The 22,518-nt window shown below is 43.0% G+C and overlaps 1 protein-coding gene across 3 annotated transcripts in view; it reads right to left on the bottom strand.

The window, feature by feature from the left end:
* ryk (receptor like tyrosine kinase) overlaps nucleotides 1–22,518 on the bottom strand; it is a 376,084-nt gene that overhangs the window by 78,333 nt on the left and 275,233 nt on the right. For all 3 annotated transcript variants that reach the window (XM_041182702.1, XM_041182703.1, XM_041182704.1), the window contains one exon: nucleotides 20,903–21,035. In XM_041182702.1, the coding sequence (XP_041038636.1) occupies nucleotides 20,903–21,035 (133 nt within the window). The remainder of the gene's footprint in view (nucleotides 1–20,902; nucleotides 21,036–22,518) is intronic.

Genomic DNA, 22,518 nt, shown 5'->3' with positions numbered 1-22,518 from the left:
TAGCCAGCTCGTAACAAGCCCAATGAGAGGGGGCGCAATTCTAGATTTAGGCAAGTGGGTGAAGCAGCAGTGGGGGACCATTTTGGGGATAGTGACCACAATACAGTTCGATTTACCATCATGGTGGAAAAGGACAAAGATAGAACAGGAGTAGAAGTTCTAAATTGGGGGGAGACAAATCTTACAAAGCTGAGAGGTGAAGTGGCGAAAGTGGACTGGATACAGCTACTAGAAGGGAAGGTAAAGTGAGGCAGGTAAATGGATCGAGCAGAGAGGAGTGGAGGAGCTTCAGACTTCGCAATTGTCAAACAGGTTTGAGATGCCGCAACCTGTGTGGATGAAAGTGGTACAGGAAGCCAATCCAGTGGGGGGAGTAAAAAGGAATGTAGCGGTAGTAGGAGACAGCATAGGGAGATGGATTGACATTGTCCTCTGCAGCAAAGAACGAGAGTCCAGAAAGCCGTGTTGCCTTCCTGATACCAGGAATAGGGACATCTGTTCAGGGTTGGAGAGGAACTTGCAGTGGGAGAGGGAGGACCCAGTTGTCGTGGTCCATGTAGGTACCAATGACAAAGGTAGGATAAGGAAAGAGTCTGCATAACAAAAACAGAATTACCTGGAAAAACTCAGCAGGTCTGGCAGCATCGGCGGAGAAGAAAAGAGTTGACGTTTCGAGTCCTCATGACCCTTCGACAGAACTTGAGTTTGAGTCCAAGAAAGAGTTGAAATATAAGCTGGTTTAAGGTGTGTGTGTGGGGGGTGGAGAGATAGAGAGACAGAGAGGTGGGGGGGGGGGTGGGGGGTGTGGTTGTAGGGACAAACAAGCAGTGATAGAAGCAGATCATCAAAAGATGTCAACGACAATAGTACAATAGAACACATAGGTGTTAAAGTTAAAGTTTGTGATATTATCTAAACGAATGTGCTAATTAAGAATGGATGGTAGGGCACTCAAGGTATAGCTCTAGTGGGGTTTTTTTTTATAATGGAAATAGGTGGGAAAAGGAAAATCTTTATAATTTATTGGAAAAAAAAGGGAAGGGGGAAACAGAAAGGGGGTGGGGATGGGGGAGGGAGCTCACGACCTAAAGTTGTTGAATTCAATATTCAGTCCGGAAGGCTGTAAAGTCCCTAGTCGGAAGATGAGGTGTTGTTCCTCCAGTTTGCGTTGGGCTTCACTGGAACAATGCAGCAAGCCAAGGACAGACATGTGGGCAAGAGAGCAGGGTGGAGTGTTAAAATGGCAAGCGACAGGGAGGTTTGGGTCATTCTTGCGGACAGACCGCAGGTGTTCTGCAAAGCGGTCGCCCAGTTTACGTTTGGTCTCTCCAATGTAGAGGAGACCACATTGGGAGCAACGAATGCAGTAGACTAAGTTGGGGGAAATGCAAGTGAAATGCTGCTTCACTTGAAAGGAGTGTTTGGGTCCTTGGACGGTGAGGAGAGAGGAAGTGAAGGGGCAGGTGTTGCATCTTTTGCGTGGGCATGGGGTGGTGCCATAGGAGGGGGTTGAGGAGTAGGAGGTGATGGAGGAGTGGACCAGGGTGTCCCGGAAGGAGCGATCCCTACGGAATGCCGATAAGGGGGGTGAATGGAAGATGTGTTTGGTGGTGGCATCATGCTGGAGTTGGCGGAGGATGATCCTTTGAATGCGGAGGCTGGTGGGGTGATAAGTGAGGACAAGGGGGACCCTATCATGTTTCTGGGAGGGAGGGGAAGGCGTGAGGGCGGATGCGCGGGAGATGGGCCGGACACAGTTGAGGGCCCTGTCAACGACCGTGGGTGGAAAACCTCGGTTAAGGAAGAAGGAGGACATGTCAGAGGAACTGTTTTTGAATGTAGCATCATCGGAACAGATGCGACGGAGGCGAAGGAACTGAGAGAATGGGATGGAGTCCTTACAGGAAGCGGGGTGTGAGGAGCTGTAGTCGAGATAGCTGTGGGAGTCGGTGGGTTTGTAATGGATATTGGTGGACAGTCTATCACCAGAGATTGAGACAGAGAGGTCAAGGAAGGGAAGGGAAGTGTCAGAGATGGACCACGTGAAAATGATGGAGGGGTGGAGATTGGAAGCAAAATTAATAAATTTTTCCAAGTCCCGACGAGAGCATGAAGCGGCACCGAAGTAATCATCGATGTACCGGAGAAAGAGTTGTGGAAGGGGGCCGGAGTAGGACTGCAGCAAGGAATGTTCCACATACCCCATAAAGAGACATAAAGAGGCATTCCGTAGGGATCGCTCCCTCCGGGACACCCTGGTCCACTCCTCCATCACCCCCTACTCCTCAACCCCCTCCTATGGCACCACCCCATGCCCACGCAAAAGATGCAACACCTGCCCCTTCACTTCCTCTCTCATCACCGTCCAAGGACCCAAACACTCCTTTCAAGTGAAGCAGCATTTCACTTGCATTTCCCCCAACTTAGTCTACTGCATTCGTTGCTCCCAATGTGGTCTCCTCTACATTGGAGAGACCAAACGTAAACTGGGCGACCGCTTTGCAGAACACCTGCAGTCTGTCCGCAAGAATGACCCAAACCTCCCTGTCACTTGCCATTTTAACACTCCACCCTGCTCTCTTGCCCACATGTCTGTCCTTGGCTTGCTGCATTGTTCCAGTGAAGCCCAACGCAAACTGGAGGAACAACACCTCATCTTCCGACTAGGGACCTTACAGCCTTCCGGACTGAATATTGAATTCAACAACTTTAGGTCGTGAGCTCCCTCCCCCATCCCCACCCCCTTTCTGTTTCCCCCTTCCCTTTTTTTTCCAATAAATTATAAAGATTTTCCTTTTCCCACCTATTTCCATTATAAAAAAAAACCCCACTAGAGCTATACCTTGAGTGCCCTACCATCCATTCTTAATTAGCACATTCGTTTAGATAATATCACAAACTTTAACTTTAACACCTATGTGTTCTATTGTACTATTGTCGTTGACATCTTTTGATGATCTGCTTCTATCACTGCTTGTTTGTCCCTACAACCACACCACCCCCCCCTCCACCTCTCTGTCTCTCTATCTCTCCGCCCCCCCCACACACACCTTAAACCAGCTTATATTTCAACTCTTTCTTGGACTCCAACTCAAGTTCTGTCGAAGGGTCATGAGGACTCGAAACGTCAACTCTTTTCTTCTCCGCCGATGCTGCCAGACCTGCTGAGTTTTTCCAGGTAATTCTGTTTTTGTTTTGGATTTCCAGCATCCGCAGTTTTTTTGTTTTTATCAAGAGTCTGCATAGTCTGTATGAGGCGCTAGGCACCAAATTAAGCAGAACCTCAAAGGTAATAATCACTGGATTACTACCTGAGCCACGTGCAACTTGACATAGGGCAAATAAGATTAGGGAGCTGAATGCATGGCTCAAAGACTGGTTTGGGGGAAGTGGGTTTCAATTCCTGGGGCACTGGTATCAGTACTGGAGAAGGGTGCTGTACCGTTGGGATGGTCGACACCTGAACCATGATGGGACCAGTGTTCTAGTGAGCCACATAACTAGGGAAGTAGAGAGGGCTTTAAACCAAACAAGTTGGGGTGAGAGGTCAAGTTTGGGTAGATGTAGTAAACCAAAGGGTAGAGTCAAGGCAGGGGAGTAGATAGCAATATGGCAAATGCTGGTCAGAGAATGGCGGGAAGGGAGAGAAAGAAAAAACCTAAGAATACACCAACAGTCAACAATAGCAGTTTCAAAGATGACAAAAAGACCAAACTAAAGGCTTTGTATCTGAATGCTTGCAACATTCACAACAAAGTAAATTAATCTATAGCACAGACTGAAGTAAATAAATATAATCTGATAGCCATTACGGAGATGTGGCTGCAGGATGACAAGAATTGGGTCTTGAATATTCAGGGGATGGTTAAGAAGAATAGGAAGCTAGGTAAAGGTGGAGGTTTTTTAAAATTTATTCATGGGATGTGGGCATCACTGGCTAGGCCAGCATTTATTGTCCATCCTATTTTTCTCTTAAGAAGGTGATGGTGAGTTGCCTTTGTGAACTGCTGCAGTAGGTACCCTCATAGTGCTGCTGGGGAGGCAGTTCCAGGATTTTGACCCAATGGTAGCACTGTTAATCAAGGGTGATATTGGTGTAATTGAGATGACCTTGGTTCAGGAGGCAGAATTAGTTTGGGTGGAGATGAGGAATAGTAGGGGAAACAAGTCACTAGACTACAGGCCTTGCAACAGTTACCATGATGTAGGGCAAAGTATTCAAGAAGAAATATTGGGTGCTTGCAACAAAGGGTTGATAATAATCACGGGTGATTTTAATCTACATATAAACTGGAAAAAATCAGATTGGCAGAAGTAGCCCAGATGAGGAGTTCATATAATGGTTTTGAGGTAGTTTCTTAGAGCAGCATGTTCTGGAACCAACCAGAGAGCAAGCTATATTAGGCTTGGTATCGTGTAATGTGACAGGATTAATTCATGACCTCAGGGTAAAGGCACCCTGAGGTAGCAGCAACCACAAAATGATTGCATTTTACATCCAGTTTGAAATGGAGAAGAGTGGGTCTAAGACTAGTATTTTAAACTTAAATAAGGGCAACTATGTTGGCATGAAAGCTGAGCTATTTGAAGTTAACTGGGATACTAGGCTAGAGATAGATCAATAGAGAAGGACTGGCAGACATTTAAGGGGATATTTCAGAATACTCAGAATAAGAATATTCCTACTCTAAAGAAATATTCTAAGAGGAGAACCCACCATCCATGGTGAACTAAATAAGTGAAGGAAAGCATCAAACTCTAGGAAAAAGCATATAGCTATGTAAAGGTGAGTGACAAGTCAGATGATTGGTCAGAATATAAAGAATGGCAGAGTATGACTGAAAGGTTAATCAGGAGAAGAATATTAGAATATGAGAAACTAACTAGAAATGTAAAAATGTAAAAACAAGAGTTTCTATAGGTATTTAAAAAAGGAAAGGAGTCAGTAAAGTGAGTGTCGGTCCTTTAGAGAATGAGAAGGGGGGGTTAATAGTAGATAATAAGGAAATGACTGATGAAATGAACAAATATTTTGCTTCTGTCTTCACTATAGTGGACACAAAAAACATTCCAGTAATAGCTGTAAATGAGGTGGTGGAAGGAAGAGTGAAACTTGGTGAAATTACAATCACTAGGGAAGCGGCACTGAGCAAACGGATAGAGCTGCAGGCTGACAAGTCTCCGGGTCCTGATGAAATTCTTCCTAGGGTCTTAATAGAGGTGGCTGATGGTAGTAGATGCATTGGTGTTAATTTTCCAAATTCCCTAGAGTTTGGAAAGGTTCCATCAGACTCGAAAGTTGCAAATATAAACCCTCTATTCGGGAAGGGAGGGAGGCAGAAAGCAGGAAACTATAGGTCAGTTAGCTTGACATCTGTTGTGGAGAAGATGTTGGAATCAATCATTAAGGAGACTTTGGCTGGGCATTTAGAAACATACAAGGTAATCAGGAAGAGTAAGCATAGTTTTGTGAAAGGGAAATCATGTTTAACCAATTCATCAGAGTTCTTTAAAGGAGTAATATGTGCTTTGGATAAAGGGGAGCCGGTAGGTGTATTGTACTTCAATTTCCCTAAGGTATTTGATAAGGCGCCACATCAAAGGTTACTGCAAAAAACTTAAAGCTCATGGTATAGGGGGGTAACATATTAGTGTGGATAGATGATTGACTAGCGGGCAGAAAACAGAGAGTATGCAAAAATAGGTATTTTTCTGATTGACAGAATGTGGGGGGTGGGAACATTGACAGAACATGGGTTTGTGCTGGGACCTCAACTTTTTACTATTTATATCAATGACTTAGATAAGGGGAGCGAAGACATGGTATCTAAATTTGCAGATGATGCAAAGCTAGGTAGGAAAGTGTTTTTCCTTCACATGTCCATAGCAAAGAGTTACAGACCTTTAGTTGTCTCTTTGGACTTTCTTGCCTCTTGCAAGCTGTTCTCGCTTTAAGTCTGCTTTCCGCAGCTTTTGTCTCTTTAAATCTAAAGCTTGGAGCCTTTCTCTCTGCTCCTCACTCTTAACTTCACTTAACAAGACCTTTTCCAGGTTCCTGTCCTTCGACTAGAAGGTTGGCTTGGGACTTTCCCCTGTTCCACTTCCCTAAATTCTTGGGTTATTTTCTTTAGATTGGGACTGTCTATCTGTCCCCTTTGCTCCAGTCTCTCTCTGGTAGCTAGTTTCAAACAATGTTACCTTGGAACTGGCTATCTGAGCCTTCTAGGCTGCTATCTTCAAAACTGACTTCAAAATTGCTGTTTCTAGCTTTTGTGTGTGTAAATGTGGGAGGGACCTGCCTCTCTGGATCCCTGCTGCTAGGGAGCCCAATTCTACCACTCTTGTTGGTTTACCTTAGCTGCAAGTGTCATAAAGCCAGAAGATCCAAGGAGACAGCTGAAGATCTGTAACTCTTTACTATGAGTATGCGAAGCAGCGGTGTTCAGTTGGCAAGGCTGAACATTTGAGAGTCTGTGGAAAGCAAAGTGGGGGATATCCAAGAGAGAGGAACATCGGAAAGAGCTTTCAAAATCCTGGCGGTGAACCCTTGTGGAAGGTGTTTGAGAGAAAGCGTCGTTTGGGCAAAGGTTCCAATGCGCGTTCTTCGAGTGTGGAGATTGGAAACCCTCACGTGAAAGACAGAGTTCAGTGAGACTGGTTGGCTTACAGTGTGACAAGCATCTGGGGAGTGGGGCGGAGTTAATGAGAGATCCATAGCATCTGTTTGGAGTGGCATCTGTCACTTGGTTTCAGAGTGCCAGCTGCAGCCTTCACGTAAGCAAAGACACCTACTCCTCTGCCCTCTGTGACGATGCAGCAACAGTAAATGCAAGACCCCATTGCAGCACCTGCAAAACCACTCAATATCTTTCAGACATGTTATGACAGAAAAAATTCCAGAAGTTTAACTTACATGTCTGTGTTAATCATTGGGGATGGGGGAGGGGTGGAAAGCGGGGGACTGCAAGTCTTGCTTCTTCTTCCATTTACTGTGGAATTTGAATATATTCAGCTAGAACTATCTTTAACTCCTCTGCTTAAGATATTTCAAATTGTTCAGGAATAACCTTCGCCTTAGATATACATTTTCATTATTTTGAATTAAATGCTGCATCACAATATCTCTTTAAATTTTTAAAGAACTTTTATGTTTTGATTACTTTAGTACAAAAATACACTTTCTGACAGTACTGAACTTTTTTTGTACAGGAGGAAACAGGATAAAATTGTTTTGCCTTGTCAAATAGCATATTATGCCAGCAGTGACTGTGCCAATAAACTCCTAATGCACCAATGCTCATAGGAATTGTGCAAGTAGAGTACATTTAGTTAATTCAGTTTATATTGTTTGTTGCCATACAATCTCAATGCCTGTTGTGATTGAGATATGGATCATCTGAAGTGTTTACTTCCATGTTTTCTTCCATATTTTTCAGCTTTGCATATAAATTGGTATTAAGGATTGTTTAGCTGATGAATTTCAGAGTAATTCCAAGTCTTGTTTCGTCCTCCAATTTACTTAACAGGCTGAAAACATTCAACTGGTATGACATCTGTGTCTGTAGCTTTGGAGCAGAAAATTGATACATTCAGGCTAAATGCCATACTGCAACTCCGACCAGTGGAGTGTTTTCCCCTGATTCTGATTGACTTCAGTTTTATTAGGGCTCCTTGATGATACACTCTGTCAAATGCTGTCTTGATGTCAAGGGCAGTCAACTCACCTCATCCCTGGGGTTCAGCTTTTTTGTCCATGTTTGGACCAAGGCTGTAATGAGGCCGAGAGCCAAATGCCCCTGGCACAACCCAAACTCGGCTTCAGCTCAGAATCCTACTGTTTTATAATCCTTGGCATAACTCACCTGAACGTCAAGTGCCAAACCACTGTCAGCAACAATCAATGTCCATGACACAATAGATAAGTGGCTGCCTTCAATCCCAGGTACATGGAAGATGCTGCATCTGTTAGATTGGTATCTGCAGTTACTGAGCAGAAAACTCCTGAGCCAATCTAGTAAGTACAAAACTATAATATATTTATTTGAAGAGGAGACTTCAATGAACAACAGATATTATGCTGCTTGACAGGTTTCCCAAATGAATTACTGCACTGTCACATTAGTTGAACCAATTTGCTTTGTGCTATTCCACAGATAAGAATAAATGTACAGTTTCTCCAGGAAAGCTGTTCCTCAATAAGTTGTTGGCAAACAGCTTGGTGCCATTTTGCAAATATTAAGTCAATATTAGATCAAAAACCAGCACAATGTACTGATAGCATATACCTTTAGCAGTGATCCTCCTGTACTTCATGGGGCACTCTTTCCTCATATAAAGGACTTAAAGTGCTTGATTTATTAAAGTAAATATTAGGTCAGTACTTTGACTAAATTTGAGTTAAAGAACTGGTTCTTTCAATGGAAAGTCTATAACACTGAGAATTGTTTATAGGGTTGGACTTAACATCTTAGCTCTAATCAGTACTAAGATCCCTTTTGGAGTTTCCACTAGGTTGTATTTTATTTTCAGTGCAATTTGCCCAGTCAGCCATATCAGTGCAAAAGATTGTGGAACGTGAAGAACAAATTACTTTCAGTGCAAACTGAGTTTCCGAGATCTTTTGTGCTGGTTAAAAAACATTGTGATAGAAGCTAGCCCTACCTATGGAACTGGCCATACAGCTGGATTGAAGTAATTACCACGCTGTTTCCACTAATTGCACCTGTTTGTGGGCCTTGGAAGAGGCTCCAAAAATTAAGCTTTTTGAAAACAAAGCAAAGAGACAAACAAATTTTTAGATGTTCCTGAATATAATTTTTCCTTTTAACTGACTACTGTTCACCAATACAACTAGCAAACATATATGTATAGTTTTAAAAGATAATCTCAGGTTGCCTACAAGTGGACTAGTTACTAAATAAACCTGGCATCTACCCGGCAATGTGGAAGATTGCACAGGTATGTCCTTTTCACAAAAAGCAGGGCAAATCCAACCCGGCCAATTACTGCCTCATCAGTCTATTCTCGATCATTAGAAAAGTGATGGAAGGTGTCATCAACAGTGCTAGCAAGCAGCATATACGCAGCAATAACCTGCTCACTGATGCTGAGTTTGGGTTCTGCCAGGGGCACTTGGCTCTAGACCTCATTACAGCCTTCGTCCAAACATGGACAAAAGAGCTGAACTCCAGTGGTGAGGCGAGACTGACTGCCCTAAACATCAAGACAGCATTTGACGGAGGCAACACAGCCTTCGGGACTCTCACTCCTGTGTGCACAGAACAACATATATTGTCCCGTACCACTACTGCATTCATTTTCGCTCCCCCAACTTGTGCTGTGGTCAGTGTTCTCATCCTCCTTGCTCTCGCTGTTCTTGTCCACACAGGATGAAAGAACCCCACATTTGTTGAGCAAGTGCAAGGACTGGAGTAAGGCCAGGGCTATCAGCTCAGCTTCAGCATTCACCATCATTGGGGTGGTAAGATCCTGGCCACTCAGCTGATCACTGAGTTAGGCAGGCTAACTGCACCCATGCCCCCCTCCGGAGGCCGTACCACCCTTCCTGATATGACCCGTGCTACCTTCTGGATCTCCATACCTGCCTCACTTGTAGTCATACCCGCACTGTAAAATACTACTTGAACATGGTGGTTATTGGCAGACTTTACATTCAGTGATATGCAAATACATTTTAGGGGGAAAAAAATTCTCAAAACTGGCGCAGTTGTGGGCACAATTTGTATCCAACTGCACCCAGAGTGGAAGCTCCAGGTTACAATATTCCCTTTAATCTGTTACCACACATTCTCTCATGTATTTTTTTTTTAAAATGAAACATATTTCAAATGAATTCAGCATACCAGCATCAGAGGGGGTTGGGGGGTGGTGGTGATGGTGGGAGAGAGAGTGTGCTGACATCGAACAGAGATTGGAGGGGGGGGTGGAGAAGGTGTCGGACATTGGTGGGGTAGGGGCGGGGGTGGTGTGGTGGGGGTGTCAGAGGTTGAAGGGGGAAGGTCTGGTTATATCAGGAAGGTTGGTACGGCCTCCGGAGGGGGGCATGGGTGCATTTAACCTGCCTAACTCAGTGATCAGCTGAGTGGCCAGGATCTTACCGCCCCAATGACGGTGAATGCTAAAACTGGGCTGATAGCCCTGGCATTACTCCAATATTTACCCTGGTTTATTTAAGGTGGCTCCGAGCAGTATGCTCAGAAGCACAGTCCAACAATATAACGGCACCAAGAATACAGGTAGCTGTGAGTTTTGGATAGATGTAATTTCTGGAGTAAGTTGTCAACTCCCTGCCCCTGTAGGTGCTCTGCACCCATCTCCCCACCTGTCCCCCCCACCCTTTTTCTCTCCTCCCCCGGTTCCTCAGTGCCGAAGATGTCGGAGACAATGATCAGTGACTGAAAATAGCTTTTCTTAAGTCACTATTCAAAGTAAAGCCAGATACACAGAAGAAAAATTAAAAGCTTGAATGCAACAAAATAGCTTTACATTTTGATTTTTAATCTTGTTAATAGTGTGAACAACACTACACACAGCACTGTCTCTTTCAGAAGATGATATGCACGGAAGCTCTATTTTGGTTATGTTTGGGATGAAGAAAGAAAAAGGTGAAGTAGTGATAGGCCACTGAAATTTTCTTACTGTTATAATTTGGGAATGTCTATCCAGCTGAAAGAATTTCAGAGCATTTTGTACCAAATTTGTGGTTGAGCACAAATGACATCACAAGGTTAAATTACAGCAAGTGTGTCCATGCAATCCTAGTTATGAGAGCATTGGGCCCTTTTTTATCAGGTCAAATTGTCATGGGCTGCCATACAGATAGAGTGACATAACACTGGGCCCTAAACTTCAAGGCAAGGAGCAAAAGTGGTATTCAGTTTCATATCCTAGATTGTCCAGGAGGTGTGGCAACACACAAAGGGGGAACCTGACAGAATCTAAATGTTGGACACGGTCGTCATGTCACTGAACATAGTGGATGGACTGGAATACAGAAACACTAGAGGGTTTCCGAGAAAGTGGTAACCTTTTCTCTACTATTCATCTTCATTGGACAAACAAGGACAAAAGCAGTGGAGTATATGCATCAAACTGCTGTAAGGGTCTATAAGGGATGAAACTGGGCAGACCACTCTGCATTAACTTAGGCACCGGAAACAACAATGGTAAACTCAGCCCTGTCGATCCTGCAAAGTCCTCCTTACTAACATCTGGGGACTAGTGCCATAATTGGGAGAGGTGCCTCACAGACTAGTCAAGCAACAACCTGATATAGTCATCCTGACAGAATCAAACCTCACAGATAATGTCCCAGACACCACCATCACCATCCCTGAGTACATCCTGTCCCACCGGCAGGACAGACCCAGCAGAGGTGGCAGCACAGTGGTATACAGTTGGGAGGGAGTTGCTCTGGGAATCCTCAACGTCGACTCCGGACCCCATAAAGGCTCATGGCATCAGGTCAAACATGGGCAAGGAAACTTCCTGGTTACTATGGACTGCATCCACCACCCCCACCACCCATGAATCAGTGCCTCTCCATGTTGAACACCACTTGGAGGAAGCACTGAGGGCAGCAAGAGTGCAGAATGTACTCTGGGTGTCTATAACCAAGAGTGGCTCGGTAGCACCGCCACAGATTGAGCTGCCTGAGTCCTAAAGGACATAGCTGCTACATTAGGTCTGCAGCAGGTGGTGAGGGAACCAACAGGAGGGAAAAACATACTTGACCTCATCTTCAGCAACCTGCCTGATGCAGATGCATCTGTCCATGTCGGTGTCAGTAAGAGTGACCATTGCACAGTCCTTGTGCAGGCTTCACATTGAGGATACCCTCCATCGTGTTGTGTGGCACGACTACCGTGCTAAATATGATAGATTTCGAACAGATCTAGCAACTGAAGACTGGGCATCCATGAAGTGCTGTGGGCCATCAGCAGAATTATACTCAACCACAATCTGTAACCACATGGCCCAGCATATCCCCCACTCTACCATTACCACCAAGCTAGGGGATCAACCCTGATTCAAAGAAGAGTATAGGAGGGCATGCCAGGAGCAGCACCAGGCACACTTAAAAATGAGGAGTTAACCTGGTGAAGCTATAACACAGGACTGCTTGCGTGCCAAACAGCATAAGCAGCAAGTGAAAGACAGAGCTCAGTGATTCTACAACCAACGGATCAGATCTAAGCTCTGCAGTCCTGCCATATCCAGCTGTGAATGGTGGTGGACAATTAAGCAACGCACTAGAGGAGGAGGAGGTGGCTCCACAAATATTCCCATCCTCAAAGATGGGGGAGCGCAGCATATCAGTACAAAAGATAAGGCATTTGCAACAATCTTCAGGGAGAAGTGCCGAGTGGATGATCCACCTTGGCTACTCTGGAGGTCCCCAGCATCACAGGTACCAGTCTTCAGCCAATTCAATTTGCTCCACGTGATATCAAGAAACGGCTGAAGACACTGTATAGTGCAAAGGCTATGGGCCCTGACAATATTCTGGCAATAGTACTGAAAACTTGTGCTCCAAAACTTGCCGTGCACCTAGTCAAATTGTTCCAGTACAGCTCCAACACCGGCAACTACTCAGCAATGTGGAAAATTGCCCAGGTATGTCCTGTGCTCAGAAAGCAGGACAAATCCAACCCGGCCAATTACCGTCCTATCAGTCTACTCTCGATCATCAGTAAAGTGATGGAAGGGGTCATCAACGGTGCTATCAAGTGGCACTTGCTTAGCAATAAACTGCTCACTGTCGCCCAGTTTGGGTTCTACGAGGGTCATTCAGCTCCTGACCTCATTACAGCCTTGGTTCAAATGTGGGCAAACGGGCTAAACTCCAGGTGAGGTAAGAGTGACTGCCCTTGATATCAAGGCAGCATTTGGCCAAGGTGCCCTAGCAAAACTGGGAATCAGGGGGAAATCTGTCCACTGACTGGGGTCATATCCAACATAAAGGAAGATGTTTGCGGTTAATGGAGGTCAGTCATCTCAGTTCCAGGACATCACTGCAGGAGTTCCTCAGGGTAGTGTCCTAGGCCCAACCATCTTCAGCTCCTTTATCAATGACCTTCCTTCCATCACAAGGTCAGAAGTGGGGATGTTCGCTGATGTTTGCACAATGTTCAGCAACATTTGCGATTCCTCATATACTAAAGCAGTCCATGTCTAAAAGCAGCAAGACCTGGACAATATCCAGGCTTGGGCTGACAAGTGGCAAGTAACAATCATGCCAGACAAGTGCCAGGCAATGACCATCTCCAACAAGAGAGAATCGAACCATCGTCCCTTGACAGTCAATGGCATTACCACCACTGAAATCCCCACTAGTAACATCCTGGGGGTTACCATTGACCAGGAACTGAACTGGACTAGCCATAAAAATACTGTGGCTACAAGGGCAGGTCAGAGGCTAGGAATCCTGCAACAAGTAACTCACCTTCTGACTCCCCATAGCCTGTTCCCTATCTACAAGGGACAAGTCAGGAGTGCAGTGGAATACTCTCCACCTGTCTGGACGAGTGCAGCACCAACAATGCTCAAGAAGCTCGATACTATCCAAGAAAAAGCAGCCTGCTTGATTGGCAGCCTATCCACAAATGTTCACTTCCTCCACCACCAATGCAGAGTGGGAGCAAACTGTACCAGCTACAAGATGCACTGCACAAACTCACCAAGGCTCCTTAAACAGCTTCTTCCAAACCTATGACCGCTACCATCTAGAAGGACAAAGGCAGCAGATACATGGGAACACCACCACCTGGAAGATCCCCTTCAAGCCACACATCAATCCTGGTTTGGAAATATACCACCGTTCCTTCACTGTCTCTGGGTCAAAATCCTGGAACTCCCTCCCTAGCAGCATTGTGGGTGTACCTACACGAGGACTGCAGCGGTTCAAGAAGACAGCTCAACACCACCACCACAAAGAGCAATCAGGAATGGGCAGTAAATGCTGGGTGTCCCACATTCTAGAAATGAACGTTTAAAAATGTGCTGTTCTGCATATGAGTTTAAGTTGGTTCACTTGGATTTCAGCATATTTGGCAAATGGTTCTTGCCAGATTTCCCTCCATTGCACCAATGTCATGACAGATTTATATTTCTGGATGTTTTATGCTTCCAGAGATTTAGTTCAGGATGCACAAGGAAGGGGAATGATTCTCACTGAAATCTGCAAATTACTAGTAAGCTGTGGAAGAAGTTTGCAGTGTGAGTACACAAATAGTTCTATATAGCTGTGGATAGATGGTATTGGCTAATCTGGCAATTCAGTCCTCATGTTAGTTTAATAACCATTCCAGCAGTCTGGAACATAGCTTTAATACAGAATGGATGGATATGTATGGAGTGTGACACTTTCCATACAATTCTCTAATGCAATCTACCTTTCATTCACCCCAGCGTAAGAAGCAATAAATGCAAGAACAGCAATTGTTATAATGCTATAGGTTTGAATATCAATCTGCTTTTGGTGAAGATAACATTTGGTCTGTCAGTTCTGTCTCCAATTGGGTGCAACTAAGAACTCCCAGCTGTGGTTATCATATAATACTCAAGTTTCTTAATATGGGACAGAGTGCTCTCTTCCATTCACAGATCAATTTTGTTGTTACCTACATCTCTGTCTTAAAATTGGCAGAAATGAACAACACTATTATGGCAGTTACAATGTAGACAAGTGACCAATTCACAGCTTACATGGAAGAATTCCAACAGTGCCATCTAGTGTACTATATGTAAATTTCTATCATTCTCTACATGAGGAGAATAAATCTCAGTAACGCATCTTCAACCGTAAAACTTACAGTTTAAACATAATTTGCCAAAGTAGTCAAGATAACCAACCAAAGTCAGCCACATTCCATAATTTCTGTCAAACCCCTACCAAAGTGTTTCAAGTTACTAAGTGGCATCTCCTACAACTACCATTATCAGTGCGAGACAATTTCATCGTCTCCATAGCTCTGATCAGTGAGAAAGATCAGGACAGAGTGGGACCTGCCTTCACCTCCTGTACATCTTCGAGGTGAAGTGAGCCACTGTTGAAAACAAAGCAGTGAAATATTTCAAAGGAAAGCAAGAACAGCTGCGTGAATAAAGTCATGGCAAGAACATGAGAACTAGGAGCAGGAGGAGGCCATTCTGCCCCTCAAACCTACTCCTCCATTCATTAAGCTAATGGATGATCTGATTGTGGGTTAACTTCAATTTCTTGTCCACCGCCCCCCCCATCACCCTTGACTCCCTTAGACAATCAAAAATCTGTCTAACTCAGCCTTGAAGATATTCGATGGCTTAGCTGCCACTGCTCTCTGGGAAAGGATTCCAAAGATTAATGAACCTGAGAAGAAATTCCTCCTCATCTCATCTTAAATGGGAGAACCCTTATTTTTAAACTGTGATTTCTAGTTCTAGACTCCCTCACGAGAGGAAGCCCCCTCTTATCATCTAGCCTGTGAAGCCTTCTTAGAATCTTATGTGTTTCAATAAGATCACCTCTCATTTTTCTCAGTTCAAGTATGGGCCCAGCCTGCTCAACATATGCCCATAAGAAAAACCCCTTACCCTAGGGATCAGTCTAGTGAATCTTCTTTGAACTGCTTTCAATGCAAGCATATCCCTCCTTAAGTAGGGAGATCAAAGCTGTACAATGCCCTGTACAACTGTAGCAAGGCTTCCCTACTTATTTATTTCACTTCCCCCTTGCAATAAAGGCCAACATTCTATTTGCCTTCCTAATTACTTGTACTTGCATGCTAACATTTTGTGATTCATGTAGTACACCCAGATCCCTCTGTACCACAGCATTCTGTAGGCTCTCTCCATTTCAATAATATTCTACTTTTCTATTCTTCCTGCCAAAGTGGACAACATCATATTTTTTCACATTATACTCCACCTCTCAATTTTTTGCCCACTCACCTAATCTATCTAAATCCCTTTGCACACTCTTGGTATTCTCCCTACAGCTTTCCTTCCTAGCTATCTTTGCATCATCAGAAAATTTGGCTACAATACAGTTATCCCCTTCATCCAAGTCATTACCATAGTTGAGGCCTCAGCACTGATCTCTGTGGCATTCCACTAAGTACAGTTTGTCAACCTGAAAATGACACATTTATTCCAAATCTGTTTTCTGTTAGTTAGCCAGTTCCCGATCCATGCCAGTATATGAAACCCAACAACATTAGCTTTTATATTTTGCATTAAGCTTTTATGTGGCACTTTATCAAATACCTTTTGGGAATCCAAATATACTACTCCTACTGATTCCCCTTAAGCCATCCCGTTTGTTACACCCTTAAAGAACTCTAATAAATTTGTCAAACACAATTTCCTTTTCACAAACCACATTGACTCTGCCTCACTGTATTACGAGCTTCTAAATGTCCTCCTGCTACCTCTTTATTAATGGATTCTAGGACTTTAGGCTAAGTGGCCTGTAGTTTCCAGATTTCTGCCTCCTTTTTGTGAACAGAAGTATTACATTTGTAGTTTTCCAATCTACTGGGGCTTTTCTAGAATCTAGAGAATTTTGGAAGGTTACAACCAATGCATCACTATCTCTTTAGCCATTTCTTTTAAGGTTCTAGAATGGAGGCCATCTGGTACGGGGACTTGACAGCCTCAAGTTCCATGAGTATTCCTGTTACTTTTTTTTTGAGTGATAGTGATTATTTTAAGGTCCCCACCCTTTTGCCTCTTGATTTTCTAATATTCTTAGGATGCTTTTTGTGTTTCCCACTGTGAAGAAGACTCTTGTCATTTCCTTATTTCCCATTATTAATTTCCCAGCCTCACTCTAAGGGGCCAATGCTCACTTTAATCAGCCTTTTGCTTTTTATATACATGTCAAAGCTTTTACTGTCTGTATATATTGCATGCTAGTTTTCTCTCATACTCCAATTTCTCTCTATTTTTTCAGACATCCTTTGCTGGTTTCTAAAATTTTCCCAATCTTCTGGCATATCACTAATTCTCACAGCATTGCATGCATTTTCTTTGAATTTGATATCATGCTTAACTTCCTTAGTTAGCCACAGATGGTACATCCATCTGGTAGAGTCAGTCTTCTTAATACAGAGTTATGAAATAGCTCCTTAAATGGCAGCCACTGCTTTCATCTTCCCTCTTAACCTATTTACCCAGTCCACTTTAGCAAACTCTGTTTTCATATCATAGTAATTGTCTTTAAAGGTTAAGACACTAGTTATGGGCCCACATTTCTCAATCTCAAACTGAATGTGAAATTCTACCATATTATGATCACTCTTGCCTAGAGGATCCTTTATTTTGAGGTCATCAATTAATTCTGTCTCATTATACATTGCTAGGTTCAAAACAGCCTGGTCCCTGCTAATTTCTACAATGTATTCTTCTAAGAAACCAAAATACAACCTATGAACTCATCTTATAGACTAGGTGTGCCAATCTGATTTGTCCAATCAATGTGAAGATTAAAGTCACTCATGATTATTGCAGTACCTTTTCTTGCAAGTCCCGATCATTTCTTCACATATATTCTGTCCTGGTAGCTACTGTTAAGAGATCTATAAACTACTCTCACAGTAACTACTTTTCTTTTTCTCATTCTCAATTTCTCATCTCCACCCAAACTGATTCTATATCTTGATCTTCTGAATCATTATCATTTCTCACTACTGGATTGATCTCATCCTTTATTAACAGAGAGACCCCATCTCCTTTTCCAATCCTTCCAAAATGTCAAATACCCTTGTATTTCAGGTCCCAGCCTCTGTCTTCTTGCAACCATGTCTCTGAAATAGCTATCACATCACACTCCTTTATTTCTATTTGTGCTATTAATTCTCTAATTTTGTTACAAATGCTGGTTATCATTACCCATATTGCTACCCTGCACTAACTGCCTTGTCCTTTCTCTTTAACTTTCCAAATCTCCCCTCATGTGAACCCTCCTTCCCCCACTGTTTAGTTTACATTTAGTTTAAAGCCCTCTCTACTGCCCTAATTATATGATTGCCAATACTCTGAAGATTCAAGTGCCCAATCCTACAATGCAAGGAACATGCCCTAGGGCCCGAGAGCATCAGACTTTGAGATCACAATGCAAGATTTTTTGGGGGTAATTTGGATGCCAAGGAACTTTGTGCAAATTTCCCTCAAGTGGAGAGGCAGTGTCTGTTTTTGCACTCCTATCAAATTATAGTCTGTGTACTTATATCCAAGGTGCTCTATCTTTCTTTGCTCTCTGAAGCCTTTGATACAGCTGAGCACACCACTTCCCTCCAACACATCTCCTCCGCTGTTCAGCTCACAGGGGCTGCTTTGCTTGTTTTACTTGATATTTTCCAATTTACTTAGAGCAGGCTAAATTTGTCAATCTGAGTTGAAGCACTGGCTTTTGAACTAGCAAAGTACTTAGAGCTTCAGAGCACCACATTTTGACAATTATGCAAACAATTGTGTGGCACCTGCAATCTCTGAATGCATTTCTTAACAGAAGAGATACATTAAAGTGCATTTATATTGCCCTGTTAAAAATGGAGAAATATGCCAAGGCACTTCACTAAGGTGTGATGATGAGAGATTAGAAAGTGTAGATGCACAAAGGAACCTGATGTCCTCATGAATAAGTCACTGAAAGCTAACATGCAGGTATAGCAAGCAATTAGGAAGGCTAATGGTATGTTAGCCTTTATTGCAAGAGGATTTGAGCACTTGTATAGAACCTCGGTTAGACCGCACTTGGAGTACTATGCGCAGTTTTGGTCCCCTTAGCTTAGGAAAGATATTATTGCCATAGATGGTGCACAACGAAGGTTCACCTGATCTGCTCCCAGGATGGCAGGACTGTCCTATGGCGATTGGGGAAACTGGGCCTCTATTCTATAGAATTTTGAAAAGTGAGAGGTGATCTCAATGAAACCTGCAAAATACTTAGAGGGATAGACAGGCTAGATGCAGGCAAGGTGTTTCCCCTGGTTGGGGAGTCTAGAAACAGGGGACACAATTTCAAAATAAAGGAAAAGCCACTTAGGACCGAGATGAGGAGAATTCTTTTTATTCAGGGGGTTGTGAGTCCTTGGAATTCACTACCGTAGAGGGCTATGGAAGTTCAGTCATTGAGTATGTTAAAAGTATAGATTGACAGATTTATAAATATCAATGATAGGAAAGGATATGGGGATAGTGTGGGAAAAAGTATTCAAGTGGATGATCAGCCATGATTTTATTGAATGGTGGAGCAGGCTCGATGGGCTGAATAGTCGACTCATGTTCCCATTTGATCAGACAAACATTAGTCAATTGAGATGGGTAACTAAAAGTTTGGCCATGAGGTCGACTCCTGCCTGGTTCAGCGAGATGATCAGGCAACTAATAGGAAAAGACAGTTTTGTTTTTAAAGACCTGATAGAAAATGGCACAGAATTAAGACAGCTTCAATAATAAAAGTTAAGATTGGGTTAAAAAGGTTGGTGGAATGGGTGGATACATGGCAGACAAAATTCAATGCAGTGAAGTGTGAGGTGATGCAATTTGGTAGACATAAGAGAAACGATGGCTGTTAAATACCCTAGATCCATTACAGCACAGGAGGAAGCCCTTCAGCCCACTGGCTCTATACCAGCTCTCCTTACAGCAACACAGTCGAATAACCTCTTTCTGCCCTGTAACCATACTCAATGATACACGGATGGAGTATGGAAGCTTGCTTGCTCCCCTTAGAGCAGAAAATGCTAGGAGGATATTTGCTGGAGGAGTTTAAATTCACGACGAGTTTAGATGGAGTAAATAAAGAGAAACTGCTCCCAATGACTGAACTATCAATAATTTGGTGGTACAGATTTAAGTAAATCAGCAAAAGAACTAGAGGCTACATAAGGAAAAACTTCTAATGCAGCGAATGGTTGATGATTTGGAATGCATTGTCTGATAGAGTGGTGGAAACACATTCGATTGCAGTCTTCAAAAGGGAATTAGACAAATATTTGAAGAAGAAAAAAAATTACAGGAATATGGGAGAAGGGCTGGGGTATAGGACTAACTGGATTATTCTTCAAAAGAACTGGTACAGACTCGATGGGCCTAAAAACTTCCATAGTCACTGTACTGTTGTATGATTCTGTCATGCGTCATGCTTGGATAAAAAAAAGGTCATCAAAATAGCAAAGAAAATTTTGAATTCAGTGAGAAGGTTGCTAAAAAACACATGTAATCTTTGGCTTTATAAGATAGAGACTGAGTTCAAAAGCACGAAGTTCACTAAATCTTTACATATCATTGGCAGGGCTTTACGGGAGTATTGTATTCAATCCAGGCCACCACACTTCAGGAAGAATGTTAGGCCTTGGGAGAGGGTTCATTCATTAGAATGGTGCCAGGATAAGGGACTGAGAGATTGGAGAAGCTGAGACTCTTCTCCTTTCAGCAGAGAAGATTAAGGGAAGTTTTAATAGAGGTGTTCAAAATTATGAAGTGTCGTTAGGGTAAACAGAGATAAACTGTTTCCAATGCAGACGTGTTGGGAACTGGAGGGCACAGATTTAAGATAATTAGAAAAGACCAGAGAGAAGATGAAAAGATCTTTTAGACAGCAAATTGTGGTAATCTAGAACACATTGCTAAAAGCAGATTCAACATTACCTGTAAAAAACAAATCGGATAAATACCAGAAAAGGAAAACATTGCCGAGCCATGGGGAAAAATCAAGGGAGTGGAACCAATTGGACAGCTCTTTCAAAGAGTCGGCACAAGCACAATTGGCTGTATCCTTCTATGAACACTAAGTATTTACATTCAGAGGTAACAGATACTAGATGCTATGTTAGGTCCAACATTTAACAGCAGTAACTAGGAAATGTACAAAATAGTGCTATTGCTCAGCAGTTACCTGGGGATTGTTGGCCTCAGCAAGCTTGCACTGTCGAAGGAAGAGTTTCAGATTTCCCCAATTCATGTACGGCAGCAGTACCATAGGCCTCTCCCCATCCTCTATGCAAACATGATTGATGGGAAGCAGGTTTCTGGTCAGAAAAATAGCAAAATATCAGTCACCAGCAAACATCATCTTTTTAATCCTTTCTATTTTCCAAACCAGCATACTGTAGGCATCAACTCATGCAACGGGTAAACAACAGTTAGAGCCCCATAACATTGGACATGTTTCTCCATGATTAGTAACAAATAGTCCTAAATCACTTAGAAGGTTCAAATTTATAATTCCATATATGAAGAGTCAAGTCAGAATGCCAGTGGAGGAATGTAATCTAAACACTGATCTTAGCATTCATGGCATATTGCCTAGCTCCTCTAGGTCAAAATGAACCCAGGTTTCTCAGGTTGTTCTGAAGTACAAAATTACATTAGTCTACCAAAACAGCTGAGATGGTCTTATGGTGCAGTGGGTAGCATTCTTGCCTCTGAGCCAGAAGCTCCAGGTTCTTGATGGGACTTGATGGCCAAGGAAAGTGTATTCATAAAGTGGCCAAACAGGTTGAGTAACAACTAATAAATCCTTCCAATACACACTAATGGCAGTGGGCAAGAGCAGGAGAGAGTCCTGGGCAGCTATTTGATGGAAAGAAAGTTGGATCTACCATCACTAGTTCCAAACTACAACATGCATGTAAAAGTGCATGTTACCGCAGCAACTCAGAACTCCCGGAGTGAGCTGTAACACATCACCACCAAAACAATTATTTGGTAAAACAGAGGAGAACAAATGGCAGAATCAAACTGATTCAGTCAGATGTATTGCATGCTTTGATTGACTAAGACGGGACGGTAAAGGGAGTCAACAATGAAACTGTTATTGAATCAGGGACAGGGTTTCAACAAAATTAACATAAGCAAGATAACTTTAATGAGGAAATTAATGGCACTAAAGAGTGACAAACCCCCAGGAGCAAATGGTTTTCATCCTAGCCTTTTAAAAGGTGGGAAAAATTGCAGATGCTTTAACTATAATCTTTCAAAGCTTGCAGGTTTTGGGAACCATTGTTTAGACTGGAAAATCGTGCATGTCACTCAGCTTTTTAACAAAGGTGAAAGAACAAAACCAGAAAATTGCTGACTAGCTAGCTAAACATTTGTTGTCCGGCAATAGCTAGGGTGTATAATGAAGAATAGCATGACTGAACACCTTGAAAATGTTCGGCTGATCAGAGAGAGTTGGCATGGATTTATCCTGGATAATTCATGTTGGATGAATCTAATTGAATGTTTTGAAAAGATGGCCAAAGTGGGCATTTAAGAGCCAACCACATTGCAGTGGGTCTGGAGTCACATGTAGGCCAGACCGGGTAAGGATGGCAGATTAGTGAGTCAGATGGGTTTTTCTGACAATGACAATGGTTTCATGGCCATCCTTAGACTTTTAATTCCAGATTTATATCTGCCATGGTGGGATTCGAACCTGGGTCCCCAGACCATTATCCTGGGTCTCTGGATTACCAGTCCAGTGACAATACCACTACACCACCCTTTCCCCACCCTCTGAATTTAAGT

This window comes from Carcharodon carcharias, chromosome 2, assembly GCF_017639515.1.
Source record: "Carcharodon carcharias isolate sCarCar2 chromosome 2, sCarCar2.pri, whole genome shotgun sequence".
NCBI classification, from domain to species: Eukaryota; Metazoa; Chordata; class Chondrichthyes; order Lamniformes; family Lamnidae; genus Carcharodon; species Carcharodon carcharias.
The sequence above is the reverse complement of the archived record's forward strand: the minus strand, read 5'-3'. Positions and strand labels throughout refer to the sequence as shown.